Source organism: Harpegnathos saltator, unplaced genomic scaffold (genome assembly GCF_003227715.2).
Source record: "Harpegnathos saltator strain DR-91 unplaced genomic scaffold, Hsal_v8.6 scaffold779, whole genome shotgun sequence".
NCBI classification, from domain to species: Eukaryota; Metazoa; Arthropoda; class Insecta; order Hymenoptera; family Formicidae; genus Harpegnathos; species Harpegnathos saltator.
Genome location: NW_020230625.1, coordinates 112,047 through 135,978, shown reverse-complemented (window position 1 = coordinate 135,978; position 23,932 = coordinate 112,047). Strand labels below are relative to the sequence as shown.

The following is a 23,932-nucleotide window of genomic DNA, read 5'->3' as shown; positions in this document are numbered from 1 at the left end:
GGACCGAGATTGGAGCAACGTGATCTTTACGGACGAAGCTTCTGTTTGGGGATATACTGCCATCCGACGTTCCTGGTCAACCTTGACCAATAGATTAATACAACGGACTGTTAAACACCCTGTAAAAGTTCATTTTTGGGGCTGCTTTTCGAAACAAGGTTTTGGAGTATTATATCTGTTTACATACAATTTAAATGCTCCGAAAATGCTTAAAATTTATGAGAAGTGTTTGTTACCGACTGCTGAACGATGCTTCATAAAAAAAACGAGGACTGGATCTTACAGGAAGACAACGACCCAAAACACCGGAGCAAGCTTTGACACCGAGTGGAAAGAGCAGTCTGGCATCGTCACACTTGATTGGCCATCCCAGTCGCCAGATGCAAATCCCATTGAAAATGTGTGGACATATCTCAAGCACAAGCTTTGAGGAAAAAAAGTGTACACTTTGAAGCAGCTGACACGACAAATTCGTCTCATTTGGAGGTCTTTACCGAACGAATACGCAGTCAACTTAGTGGAAAGTATGCCTCGGAGATGCCAGGCAATTATCAATGCCGGTGGTGACCGGACTCATTATTAATGGTATAGCATTTTTCTTCTCATGAAGTACAACAAATCCATGTACTTAAAAATCATTACAAATAAATTTTTCTACACATTAATCCGTACACGCTCTTACTTTACAGACTGTACATCTGAGATGTAATTGACGTACTTTACTAGACAAATTTCTCAAACACTCCCAGGTACTTATAATTTTTATTACATGACTGACATCTAATCTTAAATATGATGTAGGCAGAACTTCTTCTTTGTTTAATATAACAACATCATAACATCGTTGTAAGTAACTCTTTAGATCCATGCAATTCGTAAATACACGTGCTAAAGCAGACAACATTGCTGGACTTTGATCAAGCACAACTACAGATGGCACTGTAGCACCTGCTCTACGAATTTCGAGTAGAAAATACGTAATAAGTGCTGCATCTTGTTTCGCTGATATCATTTGAAAAACAGGAACGCTACGATTATCTTTTGGGACAATCACGCATTGATATGAAAAGAGATGGGCAGATTTAGTCCCATCTGGTAACATCAATTCTTTTGCAATGCTACCTGTAGCATCCATAGTAAAATAAGAATTTTTGTCACGACTTATCATTTTGCACATGGTCATTTGCTCCTTGGTCCAATACATCACATAAAATAGATCCAAACCTATTCCATGTATTGCGCCGAGTCTTTCTGTATATTTAAATATTTACAAATTTCGGATTGCATTACAGTCAGTAATCCCTAGACGGTTATTTAATTCATTTTGTTTCGCCTTACGTAAGACATGCGATTACGTAAGACAGGCATTGAATATAAAACTGGGGGGCTTGTATCCCCAAAGTCCATTATTTTCTTCGCTTCCTCAGTACGCCAGACTGTTGCCTGCTTTCTAGCATTTACTAGATATCCAGCAATCTGTTGACGAAGAGAACCTTTTAACTGTCTTTTCTTAATATGAACAATTTAATTGTTGAGTCCTAACAAAGTGCATTCAAATATTGCATCCTGTTTATTATTTGGTTTTCTAAATATTTTGCCTACTAATCTCGCTTTACATTTTTTACATATAGCGACAAATTGCACGCAACATTTAGCGTTGTAACTTGAAAATACTGCCGAATTTTTAAATGTAAAAGCGTATAGTATTTTTGTTTGCTCCCATATTTTTGTAGCAATTACATTAGACCACTCCCCAGGTTTAAATTTTAAAAAGCGTCGGTTATTATATTGTCTTACAACTGGTTTTATATTATTCAAACATTCTTCCGAGATAATCAATTGAAAAGTTTTCTTGATGCATTCTCCTTTTTGAGCACTTGATGAGTGCTCAAAACTATTCATATCAGTAAATTCATTCAAATAATTTTGGGAAATATCTTCCTCAATACCGAATGCTTTCAATATGGCAGTATATATCCCTCGTCTATTGGTATTTAATATAGTATAAATATGTTTTGGACTTATATAACTGTCCAATTCTCTCATCTTTTCGCTAATTTTTAAATATATTGGATTAGATGGTGTAAAATATTTTCCATTACAATCCAAACATTTATATTCTGGAGTTAATAATATTTGCATCAGTTTAGTTTGATCATACATCTTTTATGGATATTTAAGAAAAAAAATGCTTAAGAAAAACACAAAATATTAAAATATAAATTCTTTGGATTTCACCATGTATTTGCGGCGACGTGCGTTGAGTCGCAAGCTAGTACGAGTAGCAGCACATAAACGATCGCGCTGGGAAGGAATATTCACAGTATCTCCACTGATCTCCGTTGCCCGCCACTCGTGGTGGGGAGATTGACCATGCGCAATAGAATACTGTCCCCGAGTGCAGCTACTTCCCAGCATGGTGCAATCTAATCCTATTCTGCTTAAATGCACATCGCTCAGACGAAAATAAATAAAAGAAAATGCAACTTTACTGGTGTCTGGAACTCTTCGGAATTCTCTTCAGTATGCCTAGAACTATTTTAAAATTATTTTATGTAAAGCAGAACTGCCATATTTCGAATAGCATATCACCATATTCCGTCTAAATACGTGTCGCTCAGCTGAAATTAATTTTTTAAAAAAGATGCAACAATGCTGGCGCACGGAACTCTTCTCTTTAATATACCTAAAACTAAGTAAGAAATGTTTCACAAGAAACAAAACTCCTAAATTGCGAACAGCATATCATACCTTTTGTCTGAGTACTTTACTTCAGGGCTGTACTTATTTCTTTAAAAATCGTGCAACACCGCCATTGTGCGGAACTCTTCAGATTTTGTTTAATTGTACTTAAAATTATATGAGAAATATATCAATGGAAGTAGAACTCAGAGATTTCCACTTGCGTTTAAGTATGGTACGCTGGGATAAAATTTTTTTATTTAAAAATCGTACAACATTGCTAGTGATCAGAACTCTTTAGAATATGCTTTAGTATATTCAGAACTGTATGAAAAGTATATTTGTTCAACCAGAACTCCGAGTTATAGGTCTGTGTTTCATCTCGGATAGTGTATTAAGTTGGTCGTGGTACTTCATATATTTTTAAATAATTTTTTTTTCTTTTATATGGCAGAACTCTTCATAGAACTCTTGTAAAACTATAAATCTCTCAAAATCTAGCTTTGGCAGACGTCGACGCGTGTCTAGGACAAAGTGATATGCTGCGTGAAGTTAGCATATCAGTTTGTCCTTAGCTATTTTTTTCTGTTTTAAAGGGCGGAACTATTGGTTTAACCTATCAGAAACTCTAGAACTATTTAAAAAGGAACTCAGAACTCTTAATAATTCGTGATTTTCCTCGAGTTGATATGCCAACTTCACACACATAGACGGCATTAACTATCAGTTTGTCAGTTTGGACATTCCAATCATAGCTATTGCTGCTTGATGCTTTAATATTAATTTAGTCATTTACTAATAATAAACGCAGTAAAAGTCGTGTTAATAGCATCTTAAAAATGGAGCCTTCTAGAGAGCATTTTCGACATGCGTTGCTTTTTTAATCGGAAAAAAATAGCGGCTGAAGGTCGTAGAATTCTGACAGAAACTTGTGGTGACGTTGCTCCATCAATTAAGACACATGAATATTGGTTTAGACGACTCAAAGGTGCTAATTTCGATGTTAACAAGAGAGATCGCTCGGGACAAGCAAAAAAGCTTGAAAACGCAGATTTGCGAGCATTATTAAACGAAAATCTAGCACAATCCACTTCAGAATTTGCGAGAGCATTAAATGTCGATCATACTACAGTTACTAAACGTTTACATGATATGGGAAAGATTCACAAAGAAAGAAAATGGGTTCCGCATCAATTATCGGAAAATGTCATTGCGAACCGGTTGAACATTTGCATTTCGTTGATCGCCAGACAAAAAATAAAGTTTTTTATATCGAATTGTTACTGGGCATAAAAAAGATCTGTTTCCCGATTTGATAATCCCAAACGAAAAAATTCATGGCTTGATCCAGGCCAACCAGCACATCCACCTCGAGGCGCAATATTAAAAGGTATTTTGTGAGCTATGTGAAGTTAACACCCGACTTTATCAAAAATATTTTTACGTATATACATTCGGTTAAGCTCCGTTTGTATCCGTTTGTACCACCTTTGTTTTGTTTGTACCATAAAGGGGTGAGAATTATAAGGGTTTGAAAAATCATCAGCACCCCACTTTGAGATACAGTAATCTCTCAAATGTCATTCGATTAAGCATCGTTTGTACCCATTTGTACCGCTTTCCGTTTCGTTTGTATCCCCACGGGGGTGGAAATATGGAATTTTGAAAATTCGTGTAAGGGGTAACTTTGCCATTTTTAAAGATATTCGCAATCTGAAAGCGGGTGCTGCTTCGTATTCGTTTGTACCCGTTTATACCGCTTTCCGTTTCGTTTGTACCCTTACGGGGGTGGAAATATGGAATTTTGAAAATTCATATAAGAGGAAACTGCCGTTTTTAAAGATATTTGAAATCCGAAAGCGGGTGCTGCTTCGCAATTGTTTGTACCCGTTTGTACCGCTTTCCGTTTCGTTTGTACCCCTACGGGGGTGGAAATATGGAATTTTGAAAATTCGTGTAAGGGGCAACTTTGACATTTTTGAAGATATTCCCAATCTGAAAGCGGGTTCTGCTTCGCAATCGTTTATACCCGTTTGTACCCCTTTCCGTTTGTTCCGTTACCCTTGTACGCTTTCCGTTTCGTTTGTATCCTTACAGGGGTGAAAATATGGAATTTTCAAAATTCGATATTTCCATCCCCGTAGGGGTACAAACGAAACGGAAAGCGGTACAAACGGGTACAAACGAATACGAAGCAGCACCCGCTTTCAGATTGTATCTTTAAAAATAGCAAAGTTACCCCTTACACGAGTTTTCAAAATTCCATATTTCCACCCCTGTAGGGGTACAAACGAAACGGAAAGCGGTACAAACGAGTACAAACGATGCTTAATCGAATGACATTTGAGAGATTACTGTATCTCAAAGTGGGGTGCTGATGATTTTTCAAACCCTTATAATTCTCACCCCTTTGAGGTACAAACAAAACAAAAGATGGTACAAACGGGTACAAACGGAGCTTAATCGAATGCATATATGTAAAAATATTTTTGATAACGTTGGGTGCTAACTTCACATAGCTTATTTTGTGGGCTGTGTATTTGGTGGGATCAAGATGTGTACTATAAAATCCGAATGAAATTGTTATCGACACAATTATACAATTTGAAGCGAGTATTGGACCAGAAACGATTACCAATTGCAGGTAAACAACGCAAAGTGATCCTTCTTCAAAAAATATTCTTGTGGGTGCGAGGAAAAGTGGTTGTAATTAACAATGATTAAAATGGATTTTGGAATAATTCGGCATTTTTATCATCAAGTTAAAAAAATGTTATTAAAATTATATATTTTTTACGTATCTATACGTATATATTCATTACGTATCACTATACGAAGCTTGATACCACAGATAATAATTTTATAATATTAAAATGATAGTTAATTTCTATAAAACAATACTATGTAATAATAAATTATTATAAAATAACGTTTTATCTTAAAGCCCTAACTAGTTTTTATCATAAAACATACGAACAATTTTTTTGTAGAGGGTGCGAAGTTTCATCAATAAATTTTCAGGGGTGCGAAATACAAAAAAGGTTGGGAAACCCTGCTCCAGACATTGCTTCATCCAATTATCTACTGTTCTGGTCGATATAACATACTCTACTAGAGGATACACACTTTTATAATTTGAAACAAGTGCAAAAATTTGTTGAAAATTGGATCAACTCCAAAGAAGAACTTTTTTATCGTCGCGAAATGCGATGCCCTAGCCAGAAAGATGGGAAAATGTTGTAGAAAACGGAGGAAAATATTTTGATTAGGGTATTCGCTCATTATCTTGTTTAAATAAATCAATTTTGGAGAAAAGAACTGAAAACTAAATCACATTCCTAATAACTATTCCGGACAAATGTAAAAAAAAAGAAAGGACTCCTTTGTGCGTACCATTAGCGGCAAATTTCACGGGGAATTTTCACGGGGAGAAATGTTTTCCGCGTTGTTGAAGCGGTAAAACCGCTATAAACACACGCACTTGCTCAAAAAAAAATCATACTCCCAATAGATTGAATTGCTTCGCGTCTCGAAAACGGCCAACAGCCGCGACTGTGGATTCGAGAGAGAGAGAGAGAGAGAGAGAGAGAGAGAGAGAGAGAGAGAGAGAGAGAGAGAGAGAGAGAGAGAGAGAGAGAGAGACAGAGACAGAGACAGAGACAGAGACAGAGACAGAGACAGAGACAGAGACAGAGACAGAGACAGAGACAGAGACAGAGACAGAGACAGAGACAGAGACAGAGACAGAGACAGAGACAGAGACAGAGACAGAGACAGAGACAGAGACAGAGACAGAGACAGAGACAGAGACAGAGACAGAGACAGAGACAGAGACAGAGACAGAGAGAGAGAGAGAGAGAGAGAGAGAGAGAGAGAGAGAGAGAGAGAGAGAGAGAGAGAGAGAGAGACGCGTTGGGCTCGTCGGCGGCCCCGACGACGTTCACAAAGCTCATTTCGCGGGTCATTTCGAAATCCGTCGTGAATAATTCGCAGCGAGCGGTACGCTCCTCGGACGAGTGATACGTCCGGCTGGCCTCACACAAAAATATCCTGCGGTCGCAATAACCCGCTTTAATTACGATTCAAACGGGCATACTAATAATCAGCGATCACGCAGCTAATAACCGGCCGTCCGTAATAATTTCGTGATTTGCCCTCGTCGATACAATGCCGCTGCGATCCAACGAAAAGGAGAGCGAGCGAGAAAAAGCGAGGGAGAAATAAAATAGGAAAGGAAAGGGGAGAGAATCAATCAGGGTATTTCGCAACGTGGTACTGGCCGTTGTTTCGCGACGAACTGAAATTTGTCGTCGCGTCGCGCGAAAATAAACCGCGCTCGATCGATTGCGGCACGTGAAACGACGGAGAGATCTTCGCCGGTTGAAAATGCGCCGCCGCCGGCGCATTATATAACTTATGCGAATGTCGAGATGACAATTTCGCTGTTCCGCTTTCGAGCCCCGCGCGAGAAGCTTCAATAAATCTCGTTCCGGGTAATCAAAACAATCGAGTTACGCCGTGTGCGACGGGGATGACCCGTCGATTACGGATCACGCCGATTTGTACCGAGCCAGTGAAATGCGCGGAAATTAAATAGTAATTTCTGCCGGTGGTATACAGAGAGCGATACATTGTTAAGTGAGATTCACGATATCTCGTGATCATTTTAAATAATTTCTACCCTCCCTCTCTTTCTCCCTCCCTCTTATCGTGATTGTCTATATAAAAAATTTTCCGGTAAGGTAAATCGACCAGTAGTATATTTTGAAGATATTACATAAATACGAATGATTAACGTTTTCACTAATCGTTAATTCGCTGACAGTCTATTTAACCCTTTGAGTCACGCAATTAAGTGAGTGATCGAATTCTCACAAAAATTATGATTCTATATGTTTTTAAGGTCGCTGAGTTCGAATCTGCCATCAGAATTTCGAAAAAATGCGATCCAAGATGGAAGACGTAATATGGCGGCTTGAAAGAATATTTAGTTGACGAGTTGGTATTTTATTCAGCAATTTTCACTTAGGAATTATTATTATTAGAACCTTGTAAGATACGACGACGAATATTACGATAAATATACAAAACATATATAGAAATAAGACTGCCAATGTTGATGGGTCAATGGATCGGATTTATATCGAAACACAATCGTCTGAAGTTATAAAAATTGTGTGTGAAATGAGCATATATTTCCAAAAAATACGATGCTTACTATATACGGATGATTGTTACTTAGGAATAAATATAAATACTTATTTCACTGAGAAGATTGAATTCCTAGGTCAATTCTAATAGCAAATTCGTGTCTAGCACATCCAAATTTATATAGAAACATGTGTCGCTTCCTTTGCAAAGAAAAATCATCATTTGTCGGAGTAATAATAAATAAATTATTTAGCAAAATATTCGACAAATTTTCAAACTACCTGCATATATGTAACGAATTCAAGACTGAATGTAAAGAGAAAAACGTTGAAGATTATCGAATTCTAACGCTATTCCACAATTTTTGTGTTTATCTTCAATATTTCGTTTATATCATGAAAAATACTGTATAACAAAAATTTATTAACGGATTCGTAATCAGCGATTTCAAAATGATAAATGCAATATAGAAAACTGCTTCTTTGTAGAAAAACAATATTTAGAATATCAACTTTTCAGCGCAATTCTACAAATTTTCGAAATTTAGCTTCAATATTTTGTTTATACCAAAAAAAAACCTTATATCACCCAAATCTGATAGCGTACTAGTAATCAGCGATCTCAAAAACATAAATTTAGATGAGAAAACAGTATGTTTATGGGTTTTTTTTTTCAGAAACAAATTTATTATAAAAGAACCTTTCTTTTCGTCTTAATTTGTTTATAACAAAGAAAATATAAACAATATTGATAAAATCAATGAATATTTATCATAATTAAATATTGGATATGCAAATAGTGGATATGCAAAATAGAATCATTAAAATTGATGAATTCTATGAAATATAATCGAAAAATGAAGAAAATATAAGCGGGACACGTGTGTCCCGCTGTGACGCAAAGGGTTAAACAATATCCATTAATTTCGCCAAGTAAGCTCGACTTAACACGCGAGAGTCCACTCGACTCCGTAATACTAGTATATATTTCGCACGTGCCTTCCCAATATTGATAAAAAAAAAAGAGAGAAAGATAGAAAAAGGGAGAAAGATAGAGGGCAATAATTCGTCATTCGCCTCTGATTCGACATCGGACAATAACGATTTATTGATGGGATGTAATATACACGCTCCGTGCGCGCAACCGAGAAAGTCATAAAAATTTGCGCACTTACCCCTGAGCTAATGGATTGCTGTTTGCGAAGCGGACGGTCCGAACGATGGCGGTTTTTATGGAGTAGTGAAAAGCGAAATAACGCTTTATCAACGCGCAGTCCGTTTTTCAGCACGAACTGTGTCGCCGCTCGATAAAACTAATAATACGCGCAAAATAAATATTTTATTTCCGATGGCGTGCTCGCGCGCGCATACCTTGCAGTTGCACAGGTTTGCACATCGTCGACCACCGCGATAAAAATAAACGCGTTAGAATTAAAGAGAATGACAAGCAGACGGAGAAACGGAGAGACAAAGAGAGAGAGAGAGAGAGAGAGAGAGAGAGAGAGAGAGAGAGAGAGAGAGAGAGAGAGAGAGAGAGAGAGAGAGAGAGAGAGAGAGAGAGAGAGAGAGAGAGAGAGAGGAATGAGAGAAAAAAAGAGAACAAGAAGAGAAGTAAAAACGAGAAAAAAAGATTGAAACTGGTTATTCAACGTCACGGCGTTGCATAATTGTGCTATCTAATCAAAAGTTCGCAACGTGACCACCTGCTCGCCGAAATCCAGATTTAATTACCGTAATTATTTCCCCATTATTGATTTTCTTTTGCGCCCATACGTGCCCGTGACAGTCGGCAGTATGGCGAATTCTTATCACTCTCGTTGGCACAATTCTGATTTGAAATAATTACATTATATAGAATGAGAGGCCTGTACAATCTGTAAAACAGGCCACCTGAATAACTTTGAAAATATGCAACATAGAAAAAAATGTTAAATGGAATGTTAAAAAAAAATGTTACGAAAGCTGCAAGGTTTTAAGTGACCCATCACATAGCAATGCTAGTATAACCTTGAACAGTATCATCGAGATTACGGGAAAGTCATCATGAATTTTTTAAACGGAAACCTCTATTTCTTATTATATCATCTTTTTCTACCAATTAATTTGAACAATTTCGGTTTGAAATATTTTTTTTATTTGCCTAATATTTCTGAGATATTTAAGGAAAACTTGGTAACTTTTTTATTAGTATTGGCTTACGATATCTCGTTAATTATTTGTCGGAAGAGAAAATGGCATTGGTCTTTTTTTCTCTATTTGGTCCTAAGAATGTATTTTTACAATAGTGCCTCAACTTTTGTTAATTTGTTGATCTTTGGAAATTTCAAAATCATCATGTTAACAAAAATTATGGCACCAACTATTCTAACAACAGGTTGGTATATACAAGTATTTTTACTTAAAAAATGACTTTAATAGGATGTCCTGGATCTTTTGGAAACAAAAAATTGTAAAGATCAATCAGATCAAACTGAAAAAAAAACCAAGTATCATTTTGTAAAAATCGCAATAGTTATTAAATTATTAAAAATTACCACATCTAGAGGCACTTTTAATTGATAATTTGAAAATTTGCGTGCTTATTTGCAAAATGATAGAGAACTTCTTTGTTCAGAATGATCTAATCTATAATTATATGATAATTGTGCTTAGCGACAGATTCAAGATTCAAAGGTTCAAGGGTTCAAAGTTCAAGATACTCATACTTATCGCTGAATACAATAGCCGTCATATAATTATAGATTAGGTAATTCTGAACAAAAAAGTCCTTTACTACTTTCAACTTTCAAATTATCAATTAAAAAAGCCTCTAAATGTGGTCATTTTTAGCTCATTAGTAACTTAATAATTATTGCGACTTTTGCAAAATGGTATACGACTTTTCTTCTTCGTTTCATCTGATTAATCTTCACAATTTTTCATTTCTAAACGATCCCTAACACCCTGCATATATATAGGGTGTCCCATTTTAAAAACGCACCTCAATAATTCTTCAACGAAGCATTTTCAGCAAAAATGTTTCGGACAAAAGTTATATGATTTCAAGGGAGACATAAAACAACTATACTATGTTGTTTACAAATGGCACCACTTTTGAGATACTCATACTAACATTTACTTTTTTTAAATGGAAACCCCAATTTTCTATTACACCGTCTTTTTCTACCAATTAATTTAAACAACTTTTGTCTGACACATCTTTTTATTTGCCTAATTCTTTTTTAAATATTTAAGGAAAACTTGAGAACTTTTTCAATATTTAACTCACGATATCTCGCTAACTATTTGTCGCAAAAAAAAGTGGTACTAGACTTTCCTGCTCTATTTAATCTCAAGAATATATTATTATAATAGCGCCCTGACTTTTGTTAATTTACTGACTTTTGGAAATTTCAAAATCATCAAATTAACAAAAGTCAGGGCGCTATTGTAACAATATTGTAACAATATTATATTGTAAGAATATATTCTTAAGACCAAGTAGAGCAAAAAAGTCAAGTATTACGTTTTCTTCCGACAAATAGTTAGTGAGATATCGTGAGTTAAATATTAAAAAAGTTATCAAGTTTTCCTTAAATATTTAAAAAAATATTAAGTAAATAAAAAAATGTTTCAAACAAAAATTATTCAAATTAGTTAGTAGAAAAAGATAGTGTAATAAGAAATTGGGGTTCCCATTTAAAAAAAGCAATGATTAGTGAATATCTCGAAAGTGGTGCCATTAATAAACAAAATATTGGGTTGGCAACTAAGTGATTGCGGATTTTGTCGACAGATGGATTTTACACTTTCTTTTGTTTCGTTAACGTGTTCAAAGTACCTAACCTATATTTTTTTCTTATTGTTTGGACTTCTACCTTTCATTTAGTACAAAAATTATATCGATTAGTTCTTTAGTTTTGTTTTTATCCCAATTTAAAAATGGAAGAGCAAAACGTGCACTTCAGACATATTTTATTGTATTATTTCCGAAAAGGCAAGAACGCATCGTAAGCACACAAGAAGTTATGTGCCGTATATGGGAACGAAGCCTTGAAAGAAAGGCAGTGTCAAAATTGGTTTGCCAGATTTCGTTTTGGTGATTTTTCATTGAAAAATGCTCAACGATCTGGCCGTCCAGTTGAAGTCGATGAGACCCATATCAAGGCCATTATCGATTCAGATCGTCATAGCACAACACGTGATATTGCAGAGAAGCTCAATGTATCGCATACATGCATTGAAAAAAATTTAAAAAAGCAAATTTAAAATTTTGAATTTTCATTCTTATTTAAAATCCGCAATCTTAGTTGCCAACCCAATAGTATAGTTTTATGTTCCCCTTGAAATCATATAACTTTTGTCCGGAACATTTTTGCTGAAAATGTTTCGTTGAAGAATTATCGAGGTGCATTTTTTAAAATCGAACACCCTGTATATGATATGTATAATTTCTCTCTCTCTCTCTCTCTCTCTCTTTCTCTGTAGTAGCCGCTAATCAAAAGACAATCCGTGAAATGCGTCGACGTAAAGAGAAGAAAAAAAGTATCTAACAACGTCATGTTATATTACGCGACCTCGAGAACTTGCGATAACAACTGCTTGAATTTGAATACGACTTCTAATTCTCTGTTCACACGATAGACTCGATGCAATTACGCGCCGATAATCACGCTATCATTATGACGAGTGAACGTGAGGATAATTCTCGCTTTGCGCTACAAAATCGAACGTAGATTACATTTGCGCCGATGAATATTTATACAATTCGCATTTTTTCCTCCCCCTTTCTTACGCCGTCGACGTCGTTTGCGTAATAACAGCTGACAAAACAGCGTGATCTCAATGGTATCGTCGATTGTGCCGTACGATAATCGCGTTTACGACACAGAATCCAAGCGAATCTGGGAAAGAAAAGACGCTGCCCAACGAAACGCACGCGACCGCAAGCGGAATGCATCTCGTCGGCTTCATTTTCGCCGTCTCAATCATAATCCTACTTATTTATTCATGAAAATAATCAGCTGTCGGTTGTACGCAATTGTACACGCGCGTAGTTCCGCTTTTTCCGCTCGTGTCATGAGATAAAAATCGTGTCGGGATAAAAATAACAGGTGAGACTGCCGACATTTTCGAAAGGAAGATCGAAGGAGAGGAGGAAGGGACGAAGGGAGGGGTAACAAAATGAATGCGTTACATCGTTCTCCCATACGGAATTAATTCCCAGCTTGTTACCTAATAAAAACGGGATTTATTTATAACCCCGGCTTCCCTATAAATTCTGACCTATAAGGATATTAAAAATAATGCGGACGCGCGCGCGCGCGCGCGCACGACACGAATAAAAAGAGATATAAAGATGAAGTCCACGCGCCGCGCCGCGTTCATGGTGCCGACGTTAGTGCCGTCCTCATGATAACCGGCATTAATACCCCGCGGTATCTACGTGATAACGTGCAAAAAGCGCGCCTCGCTTAGTTTATTAATGCGACATGGTTCGTGGTGTCGCATTGCGCGCTTCGGAAAGTGCGCGAGCGTGTACGGCAAGTCTACGCAGATTAAGGGAGGAAAAAAGAAGCGGAAGAGCAGGCTGGAGAAAGGAAACGAGAGGGACAACGCTGAATGATTAAATAGCGAATTAATTATCCCCACTGGATAACGAACGACCTTTCGGCGACGTGACAGATGACACGATCGCGCGATCTTCAGCATCGTGTTTCGCCTAGCGCGTATTTTTTACGACGGAGCGTGTGTCAATCTCGGTGTGACATTTTTAGGGTCGATTGGAAATTTCACGGGGCTTCTCCCTTCTTCCCTCCCCCCCTCCTCTCTCTCTCTTTCTCTCTCGGAGATGCTGTTTCTATCGCAGCCAAGACTCGACGTTATTTCGCGCTCGACGAACCTTCGAGCGTGCCTTCGTTGCACGCACACACACACACACACACACGCGCGCACGCGCGCACATACACACATATACATATACATACATACATACACGCACACACACATGCACGCGATTCCGATTGCATTTTACGTTACGTGCGGTTTTCTGAGAGCGAGGACAGATACAAAGCATTATTTATGAAAAATGTGCTATCGCAGGGTCGGTCGATTGATTTTTTCATGCCCGACGACTGGCCGACTAACTTTTATCAGTTAAACGACGGTTTACATAATTCGGCCTACATGTTTGTACATACGGCTGACCTACGCTCCACACACATAGCGTGTCCCGATTATTGCAGATACCGCGCTGTGTGACACAATGTATGTGACCGCGTGAAATTAACAGTAGCGTCCAAGTGAGTTACGTGTCCAAGTGAGTGACGCGCCGCTCATCTTTTTCTACGTCCCCTTCTCCCTCCAAAACTCGAAGAACGTATCAGCCGTTTCGAAATTGCCGTAAAATTCGTGAACCCGATCGGCGCGCGTTTAATCTTCGTCGTCGACTGTAAAAACACACGGCAATTGGATTTATGAATTTTCCGACAGTCGCAAGGCAACTTTATCCGCCGAATGCGAGCGTTACCTCATCCGTGTTTGCGCGCGATCGGGGCGTTACAAAATCACACACAATCAACGACCTCACCGGCGCAGGCCAATGTTCATATTTACGTTTGCGTCGCTCGCGAAAGGTCAGTTGCTTCGTCGTGTTTACCTCGGGGAGCGGGCAGGGTAACGTCATCGCGGTGGATATCGCTAGGACGGCGGAGTATCACGTTGCAACGGAGTATCCTCCTTCACCTCCGTGGCGCGTCGATTCCGCGATCGAAGCGGCCTGCGAGAGTTCCTCGTCGCGCCGGAGACTCAAGTTTCAGCGGCACGACTTGACGCGCGTAGTAGCGGGGCCGCGAGTTCGAAAGGCGGTGCACGTCGCCTTCCTCGAACTTCGCGGTTCCTCAGCGTGCGTCTCTCTCCTTTTTTTTCGCCGAGAGCCCGCTAAAATTACGCGCCGTCGAGACGAGGTTCACTGCGCGCGCGAGAGAGCGTCTCCTCCGCCCGGCTATTCGCGTGCGACGTTCGCGTTTTCGCGAACCTCCTCGAAAGAGAGAGAGAGAGAGAGAGAGAGAGAGAGAGAGAGAGAGAGAGAGAGAGAGAGAGAGAGAGAAAGAGAGAGAGAGAAACAGAGAGAGAGAGATTGGCCACGATCGCGACATGCACGCGACGACGATAGCGAAGACGATGACGATGACGATGACGATGACAATGACGATGACGATGACGATGACGATGACGATGACGATGACGATGACGATGACGATGACGATGACGATGACGATGACGATGACGATGACGACGATGACGACGACGACGACGACGACGACGACGACGTCGTTCATACTTACTGACGCGCGTTGCTCCGCCACACCTAAGACTCTCCGCTGCTGTGCTCCTCCGACAAGGACGATACTGCACGGCCGGACGGCCGCACCGGGTGATATACGGGGACGCGCGTCGCGGCCACGACGGTGCCTGCGGTGGCGCGAGATCGCAATTCACCGGATGCGAGTCGCGTCCTCATTCGTGCGCGGGTGCGTACGTTTCGCCGCGATCGTGCGTGCGCGATGGACACGGCGGCGACACAAAAACAATGCGATCGCGCCGCTACCTCGACGCGGTTTGCCGAACTACGCGAAACCGGCCGTCCGCGGTCAGGAAGCGGCTATGCGACAGGGATACGTGTGTTACACGTATACACACGTGTACCGCGCAGACACGCGCTCGCCGTCGCCGTCGCCGTTGCCGTCGCAGCGGCGGCGGTGGCACGCATGCGTCCTCGCCGTCGTCGCTGTCGTCCGCGTCGGGACGTGTTCCGGGATGCTCTCGCGAGACTCCTTTTCCGCGATTATGCACTGCGAGATCGTCGCGAGTCGCGGAAACGAGCGGACGAGCGGGTCTCCTCCACAGTGGGGCGACACGTCGCGCGCGAACCCTGACTCTAATCTACCTAGGCTACTCGGCTACGGGGCCCTTCGGCATCTTCCGCCGGCGTTCGCGAGCGCTCGTCGCGAGTTGATTCAACACCGTCGGAAACTGGTGGCCGCGTCGGTGTCGGTGGTTGTCGCGCATCGTGCGGCGCGCTACCGCGTAATTTTTTCGCGCTTTTCCAGGAACCGCCGCGATCGGAAGTAGAATCGACGCTCTGCGGTCGAAGCGGAACGACGAGAAAGAAAAATTCGCGCGCGCGATTTTCCAGGATTCTCGTATATCGCGACACGCAAAGTCGCACTTTTACCAAACTGCAGGTAATCTAACCGTTTCGACAACCTCGCAAGATTCCAATTGAAATCGCTGTGAGAAGAAACAGAGAATGAGGAACAAAGCAGCAACTTCAGTTGCAGGTTTACTAAAATGGTTAGTTAACTGCAGCTTGGTAACAAGAGGGCAAATATATAGAAAAGGGTACACCTCACCGATTTTTTTCATTTTGAAATATGTTATAAAAGATGAAATTCTGAGTGACTTTTCCTAATACAATTATACGGGGGTCGCTTATAGTTTCTGATATATTTGACTTTAAAGTTTAATAATTGTACGTTGAAGTATATTTGAAGTACACAAGCAGTTTTTATTCATTTTAAATATAGGAAACAGTACATATAAGCGGGAGAGGGGCTCCATCCCCTCCTCAAACAAATCCTAACCTAACCTAACCTAACCTAACTTGTCGCATCTTTATGCAGAGAGGCGGAGCCCCTTTCCCTCCATTTCTTCCTATATTTCTATGTATATACTATGTTTGGATTGTTTTGAAACTGTTTGGATTGTACTGTAAATAACGTCAGCTTATGATATCTGGAATTTAATTCCAGGATAATCAAAATTCCGAAACTTTAAAATTAAATATCTCGGAAACTATAAGCGACCCCCATATAACTGTATTAGGAAAAGTCACTCAGAATTTCATCCTTTATAACATATTTCAAAATGAAAAAAATGAAAAAAATCGGTGAGGTGTACTCTTTTCTATATATTTACCAAAAAGAGGACTGATAAAATTGTTCGTCGGCAAATTCGCGTGGGATAACCGAAGACGGTCGACAGCGAACGGCGTTTTCTGGTGAGTTACGGCTCTGTGTCTGCTAATTGCGGAATCATCAGGAGACACGATAGCGTGTCGCGCCAAGTGTAAAAGACGCTATCGTGTGTATCTTTTACACGGAGAACACGTTTTTCGTTGTAGTTTTTAAATAAATCGTAATTTGCTTAAAAACTGTAAGAATATTAAATTTATCGTAAAAGATAGCCATGCGGCACAGAAGTTGCAGCAACGTTGCTGTAACGTTGCGGCAACATTATTGCAACGTTGCGGCAACATTGTTGTAACGTTGCGGCAAAATTGCTGCAACTTTTGTGCTGTACGGGATGTATAGAAAATACGTCATAGAAAAGCGTGATTTTTTCCGATTAAAACGAGATTAGAGAGCTGATACGCTCACTAGATCCAGAAATATGAATTTATACATGTTTTATACATATATTTTTTCGCCAAATTGTGTCATTCAAATATATAATCGTCGTCGTCGTCTTCCTCTTCGCAAAATTTATATATATATATATAGTAACAGGGTCAGTTTACACCACTCTGCCGCCAGGCGGCGTTAGTGGCGATACACAAAGCAAGCGACCTATTAAACTGTTGTCTGATTACTCTTATGAAGGATTCATACAGCATCCGAATACGGCATCCAATAGGAAAACAGGAGAATTGAATTCTCTATGAGAAAGTTGTTTTTCTATTGGATATCGTACGCCATGTCGGACGTTTGTACATCTTCCATTAGGACCATATTCATATATATATACATATATATACATCATTAAATTAGCTACAAAGTGTCTGAAAGTGAACTTAAGACGGCTTTAAATATAAAACCCGACGATGAATATCTGCCAAAGTTTTATAAATATATGTGAATCTATATCGATATATTTGCAATTGTGCACATGCAACAAAAATGATGTTATTGATACATGTCAAACTTCGATATTTTTCGGGATATTAATATATAAATATTAACATACGTATATAACGATTAGTATTGCTGTAGTATTTGGCACTGCCTGACGACAAAACACTGTCAATTCAATTCAATAAATGGCAAAATAGGGGGGGCAAAATAGGGTACTGCTCCAACGTCACTCTCACGGTGTAGATAGATTAAATTCTGCAAGGCTATTTTCCAGTACTATGAAGGCAAAAGAAAAACCGGGACAATACGTACGCAGTCCCCACGATCAAAAAATATGCGTAGTTACAGGAACCACATCCAATCACAAAACACTATCAATTTATAAGTTCGTGACGAGGCGAACACTGGTGATTCGATATAGTGTCGTCCTCTAGCGGAAACACGCTAGAGTTGGCGCAGATGAGCTTTGCACGAATGATACAACAGGGAAAATTTAAAACCGCACGTCTTGCGCAAACTTACCGACACGTCTAAATGCAAGAGACGCGATTATTCCTCTCCCGATACTCATCCGAAATCTCACAATGCAACAATGTTTCTCACATCTGATTGACGTTGTTTCTACTTTGTCTTTACACCCCCCCTCTCCCCTTTCGATTTCCCAAAATCGCTTTGCGTTGAGGTTAAATTTGAGGCGAAGGGCACCTACAATTCGACGGAATGAACGGTGTAGCGCTTATATTGACTTTATTGTGACGGCCGACTCACCGATTTCTCCAGCGGCGATCGGCAGCGAACGATTCGACGATCCTCAAGCAACGATTGTAACGAACGACGATCGCTCAGCAACTTGCTGCCGGCGCATCCGTCGTTTCGGTCGTTTCGGCCGAGCAGGAAATTTTCCGCGGTCGATGACACTTTTATCATCACACACGCGCGCGATTCATCGTCGGCGCTCCCGGCGATATTCTGAAACTCATTTTCGGCGAATGAAAACCGCGAACAGAGCACGGAGTGACTTGACGAAACCGAACTGCCGTTGTGCCATTATACTGACGATCGCGATTCTCGAAACTCCGCGATGGCACCGCAAACGCGCGAAACTTCACTCGTCATACGCGACCACGTCATTTTCCGCAACACGCATTTTCGTCGATTACCCCAGCATATTTTGCCGTCACGACCGTGTCTGACCTACTGAGCACAATATACTTCCGATGACGATTCCAACGCGAGATTCCCCTTCGGCGAGCGTGAAATTGCGAAAGTCGTCAAGTCCGTGCCGCCATAACGTGACGGGCGTGAGATACTTTGCTCGGCGTTTTCAAGAGCTCGTGCCGTGAAATATTCACGTGTCGCAATTGTTCAGCAATATTTTGTCACGACGAGCATACGGTGCTCACTTTCGGCATTTCTGGCGATCGTAAATCACCTCGGCGACCTCGAAATCACCGGAAAAATACGGAGCGGCTTCACGAGGCAAATTGCAGCGTCGCCGTTCGTCTCCAAAAAAGACTGAACATCGCAACAATTGCGATTCTCGATATGCGCATTATGGCGGTCATTCTTGTGCTTCATATTTTATTGAAGAAACAATTTTACGTAACGGCAAATTATTGCTCATATTGCTGTTGTCTAGATGTACGCTATTGTCATTATACTAAAAGTGATATTTAACGAGATATTTAAATAGCGAGGCGTTCTAATAATTAACGATTCATTATCATATACACGCACATTCCAACCTGCCTATAAATATTATGGTTGCGCACATTTTATTGTATATTTTATTGTATATTTATTGTATATTTCTGTGTTAAAAAATAGTATGTATGCGCGAGTAATCACATATGATTTAACCAGATTAATTTTAACCAGAATCGAAATATAATTATTATAATTTATGCGTATGTGTCGTGTCACACGCTGTTGCGAGATATTATTTGAAAATAAAATTTCTTTCTTATAATTTGTCAAGTCTGTCCTGACGAGTTTTCTAGAACTGTGAAACGTGAAAAGATAACATAACGCAATAAAATATTTATTTTACTCTAATTTATTATACTAGCAGCTGAAAAAAAAAACTGACCAAAGAACAATGACGAAGAGAAACCGTTTCCACAAAATGGATAATTTAATTTAATAACAATAATTAATATCAATATCAATATTGATATTAATAACAATTTAACAATATTCTTTTCTGTGATGCTCGGTAATTTTCATTTTATGTTTATTTTATTTTTGTTCTCAATAACTAACTCAAAGTATTAATCATCACTATAAGCAATTGTTAACAACCTGTGTTTCCTAGATAATGTGTAATTTCTCTTTATTGACAAATTTGTTGGAATCTTAATCTTTACTGATGCTATTGGCGAATTGGCTGCGTTTACACGAAAACGTCCAATCTAACACAGCGCTTCGTAAAAATGTGAGATCACTATACCGGAAATACCTGGTTACCTCACATTTTCACTCGACAGTTTTGTAATTGCGTGACTAATGCCACGTGAAATATTAATGCGTAAAGTGAGCAAATTCAAACAGACCCTTTGTTACTTCTGATCAAATTTAGTTCCAAAGTCTCCGTTACGAGTCGCCATTTTCCTAACTGAAGAGACCTGAGTGGTACAACTCAACAATGGAATCGACCACTCTTACTTTCTAAGTGATTCTATTCAACGGCAGGTCAACGTAACCTTTGCTCTATCATCAAAACGATAGACGAACTCAACAAGCTGCTTCTGTAAAAATAACGATAACAAGATGATTTAAAAAAGATTTTAAAGTTGAAGATCTCTAGTTTTTAACTAAGTTAATGTTATAATTTTTCTTACGGTATCTAATTATTCTTTCGTAACGAAATTGTACATTGATTATTGTATGAATACCGCCCCTAATATCGATTTAAGGTTTAAGTACAAATATAGAAAGTACATATATAGAAATATAGTAAGGCAAATTATCCTCGTTATTTGGCAAAAGAGGTAAATAAATAATAAAAATTTATTCCTCTGTTTCATGGAGGAGAAAAAAGTAAATTGTTATATCAAATATCGCTGTTCTTCGAAAAAGAACAGTTACTGTGACGTCATATTTTGCTTGGAACGTTTGGTGTGTATTATTGCACCGCAGTGTAGAAAGTTCAGTTGAACGGAACGAATCAACTATTATCTTGTCTGTTACTGTGGGAATGCGAATTTTTTCGTCATCCCGAAGAAATAATACAAAGCGGGCAGCATGGTTAGGCCTTAGTACAATCTGTTCGTTGAATCTGTGGTTAGACCCTTTGTTTAGTTCTTAACTGTTTGCATGTGAGTAAACATTGTGTTTTCTTTTCTGCGATACTACATGTTTGATCGTAAGTTTGTAATTTCCTATCATCATGCACGATAACATAGCAGTCCAAGCTAATTGTTAAATAGATAAGAAGCTTTACAATTATATTATTCAAACAATATCTTGTTCAAAAGATTTGACCTGACACCAAAGATAAAAACTTGGTTGCTTTGTATGATTCCTAGAATTAACGTGACAATATATAAGGTAGAGTTTTGACAATTTATTAGATTAACATCTTTTGCAGAAGATGTCCTGGCTCTTTGGTAAAAAGAAACATAAGGATTCACCTCCAGATTCTACAGAAGAGGAACATCCTTCTGGAGATCAATCTGATGACTTTGTAGTAATTGAAAAAAGAAGAACTTCGTTACCACCTAATGTCAGCGGAGAAGGTACATCGCATTCTGGATTATATCCATTCATAGGTGGTACACCTACATATCCTGCCATGTCAACCGGTAACTTGCCACAATTGAGTCAACAAGTGGATGTTCCTAATTATTTGAGCGGCGTGCCATTCAAATTATGCAAGGAATTGCAAAGTAATGTGAACAACGACTTAGATATAGATGGATTGAGGATCAGTGAAATATTGTCTTTCATTGAGAGATTAGAAAATCAAAACTATGATTATGACTTTACCCTTGAGGAAAGTGTCATAACTGAAATGGATAGTAGGAATGAGTAACTTGAAATCCTTTGATCCTGACTTTTACAACACATAAAAATATATAAACTTTATGAATTAAAAAGTCAAACTTAATCATAGCCACAAAACAAATCTCTTAATTATATGATTGCATAATAGAACAATAGTTGGAACCTATTAAAAATTAATCAGGATTGTGACTTTAATAACATTTCAAGCCCATTGAAATGGGTAATATTGTCTCTATTCTGCATAATTACCAAAAGGACAACTGCATTGACATAATAAATATATAATATAATAATAATAAGATGATATTGACATAATAAACATTAAGTTTGACTCTTTAATTACATACAAATTTTGTATTCTGGAGACACATTCTTATTTTTTTTATGACAGTAATTAAAAACTTTTTACACATAAAGGATAAGTATAAATATATCGACAAAAATTAAATGTTATCTGCTTAAGTATAAACCAAACTTATTTGTTAAAAACTATTAGTCTAAAAAGAATGTTATTTCAAGTTTATTCTTTAATGTAGTCGGTTGTTGTAAAGAAGAGATGATGACTTTAATAATGCCATAATGTTTGTATATGTGATTAAAACACATATTCAATGTTGTGTATAATTTACAGAAGAGAGTGAATTGAATTGTATTGAATATATAATTATAATAAATGTAAGATGTGTATAATACAATACATACGCATTAGTAGATATATCTTTAATTTAATTGCACACTGATGTAGCTGATATATATAAGAATGTGTATTGTAAATAATGAACTATAAATATGATAAATTGTTCTTGTATTTTACACACATATAAGAATGAATATTACATTCTTCTTAATTCAAGTTCCAAACAATGCTAAATTATACAAGCGACACAAATCACAATGCCAAGCACTTTGATCTCATTGTGCTGTACTCTTACATATTTGTTCATCAGATTTTTATGGAAAGTATTCCAAAGTGTATACTTTTTTTTAAATCTGTCTTGTATGATTTTATAAATTAATATCATCTATAATTAATTTGCTTACATACACACTTATATACTCATATATAGACTTAATCCAAGTACAATTATAACAAGTAAACAGAAAGGTAGCCAGGTCTTGAGGTATCCCAGGACACTGAAACAATAAGATCAATGAAGAATATCGTCATGTGCCATGTGTGTTTTTCTACTGCTCTCGATTGTCTACCTCACATATTTCCCATAGACCAGCATGTAAAATGCAAGTTTCACCATATTCCAGTTGCTCGAATTGTCATATGCCATTAAGTTCAAGGCTCGAGCTACATGCGAATGACAATTGTCCCAGCATAGGTAGTGCTAAGGAAAAATGACTTCTGCGTCATTGTGTATGAAACTGCAGCATATCCTTCCGATTCACTATCCCATTACCATTCTAGTCTTATAAATTTCGCTAGCTTCCCCCACAGCGGCATCCCATCCTTGCACACCTCCTTTGGCTTTGGTGTAATCCAATTGCCAGTATTTGGTGGGTTTGCCGAATGCCATGTCATCCTCGGAGACGTGGTAAGGACCGGCGAAGTCTCTTATCACTCCAGTCGACGTTGCGATGCCCATATGCCCGATAAAAGGCAGGATGTATCTTAAAAAATCAAAGGAATTCCTATATTGACTCGAAAAATTTCACGCGACGGATGTGATCTCTTATCTATTATAAAAACAGCTTCTCCGGAAGCTTCACAAGTTCCCTCTGCGTGTTCACGTAACGATTATCAACGACAATCACAACACTTTTGACAAATGTCAAAATACACAGGGCGAAGCCCCGATTGAGGTTAGGTTAGGTGACGCCCGATCTGCGGAGATAGATTTACGTTAGGAAAGGCAACGGTGTCCAAACGATGCAGAAGGGGTATCTTTGTCTCTCCGGGTGAATGCTGAGATCCATCTCGGGCGTATCATTTGACAGCTCCGGGATATCCGTCAACAGATCAGGATCCCTCATAGCTCTCTTGTGCGACATGCAGCGCGATTATCGCGTCACTGCGCGTCAATGGCGGGCAACTGACTGCTGCGGCAGACTGTTTTCTGTCATCGCTCTATTCTTCGAGTGCAATTCTTCGAGTACGCTCGAAAAAATGCAGAGTCAACAAATAAGCCAGCTAGCCCAGAACTCCCTGCGACCATTCTGGATGTGCTCAAGATACTTTCTAAGATATCCTCG

General features: G+C 38.8%; 3 protein-coding genes across 9 annotated transcripts in view; 1 reads left to right on the top strand and 2 right to left on the bottom strand.

Annotated features, from left to right (window-relative positions):
- HDAC4 (histone deacetylase 4) overlaps positions 1–15,560 on the bottom strand; it is a 218,179-nt gene extending 202,619 nt beyond the window's left edge. For both annotated transcript variants that reach the window (XM_025306384.1, XM_025306385.1), the window contains exon 1: positions 15,158–15,560. The gene's annotated coding sequence lies outside the window, so the exon portion shown is untranslated. The remainder of the gene's footprint in view (positions 1–15,157) is intronic.
- Positions 15,561–20,768: 5,208 nt separating this feature from the next.
- On the top strand, positions 20,769–22,445 carry LOC105191271 (uncharacterized). Of its 6 annotated transcripts, none has more exons than XR_003114117.1 (2): positions 20,769–21,089; positions 21,318–21,327. XR_003114117.1 is itself a non-coding variant. In XM_025306431.1 (2 exons), exons 1-2 carry the CDS (start codon positions 20,969–20,971, stop codon positions 21,756–21,758), a joined length of 444 nt encoding a protein of 147 aa, XP_025162216.1. In that variant the 5' UTR covers positions 20,850–20,968; the 3' UTR covers positions 21,759–22,445. The 6 variants fall into 6 exon arrangements, 5 of the variants coding, with proteins under 5 accessions (XP_025162216.1, XP_025162217.1, XP_011152859.1 ...); XM_025306431.1 differs by having other exon boundaries at positions 20,850–20,971; positions 21,318–22,445; XM_025306432.1 differs by having other exon boundaries at positions 20,850–21,007; positions 21,315–22,445.
- Positions 22,446–22,518: 73 nt separating this feature from the next.
- LOC105191270 (transmembrane protein 222) lies at positions 22,519–23,795 on the bottom strand. Its single transcript, XM_011154554.3, has 4 exons — positions 23,583–23,795; positions 23,140–23,350; positions 22,937–23,067; positions 22,519–22,864 (listed from the first exon to the last, which is right to left on the bottom strand). Exons 1-4 carry the CDS (start codon positions 23,729–23,731, stop codon positions 22,780–22,782), a joined length of 576 nt encoding a protein of 191 aa, XP_011152856.1. The 5' UTR covers positions 23,732–23,795; the 3' UTR covers positions 22,519–22,779.
- Positions 23,796–23,932: the final 137 nt, after the last annotated feature.

Excerpts from the sequence above, each read along its gene's own strand:
- LOC105191270 (XM_011154554.3), bottom strand. The coding sequence starts at position 23,731 with ATGTCGCACAAGAGAGCTATGAGGGATCCTGATCTGTTGACGGATATC. Across the intron at positions 23,068-23,139 it reads AAATTTATAAGACTAGAATG|CACTACCTATGCTGGGACAA; the intron begins GTAATGGGATAG and ends ATTTTTCCTTAG. Across the intron at positions 22,865-22,936 it reads GTCTATGGGAAATATGTGAG|TGTCCTGGGATACCTCAAGA; the intron begins GTAGACAATCGA and ends TTATTGTTTCAG.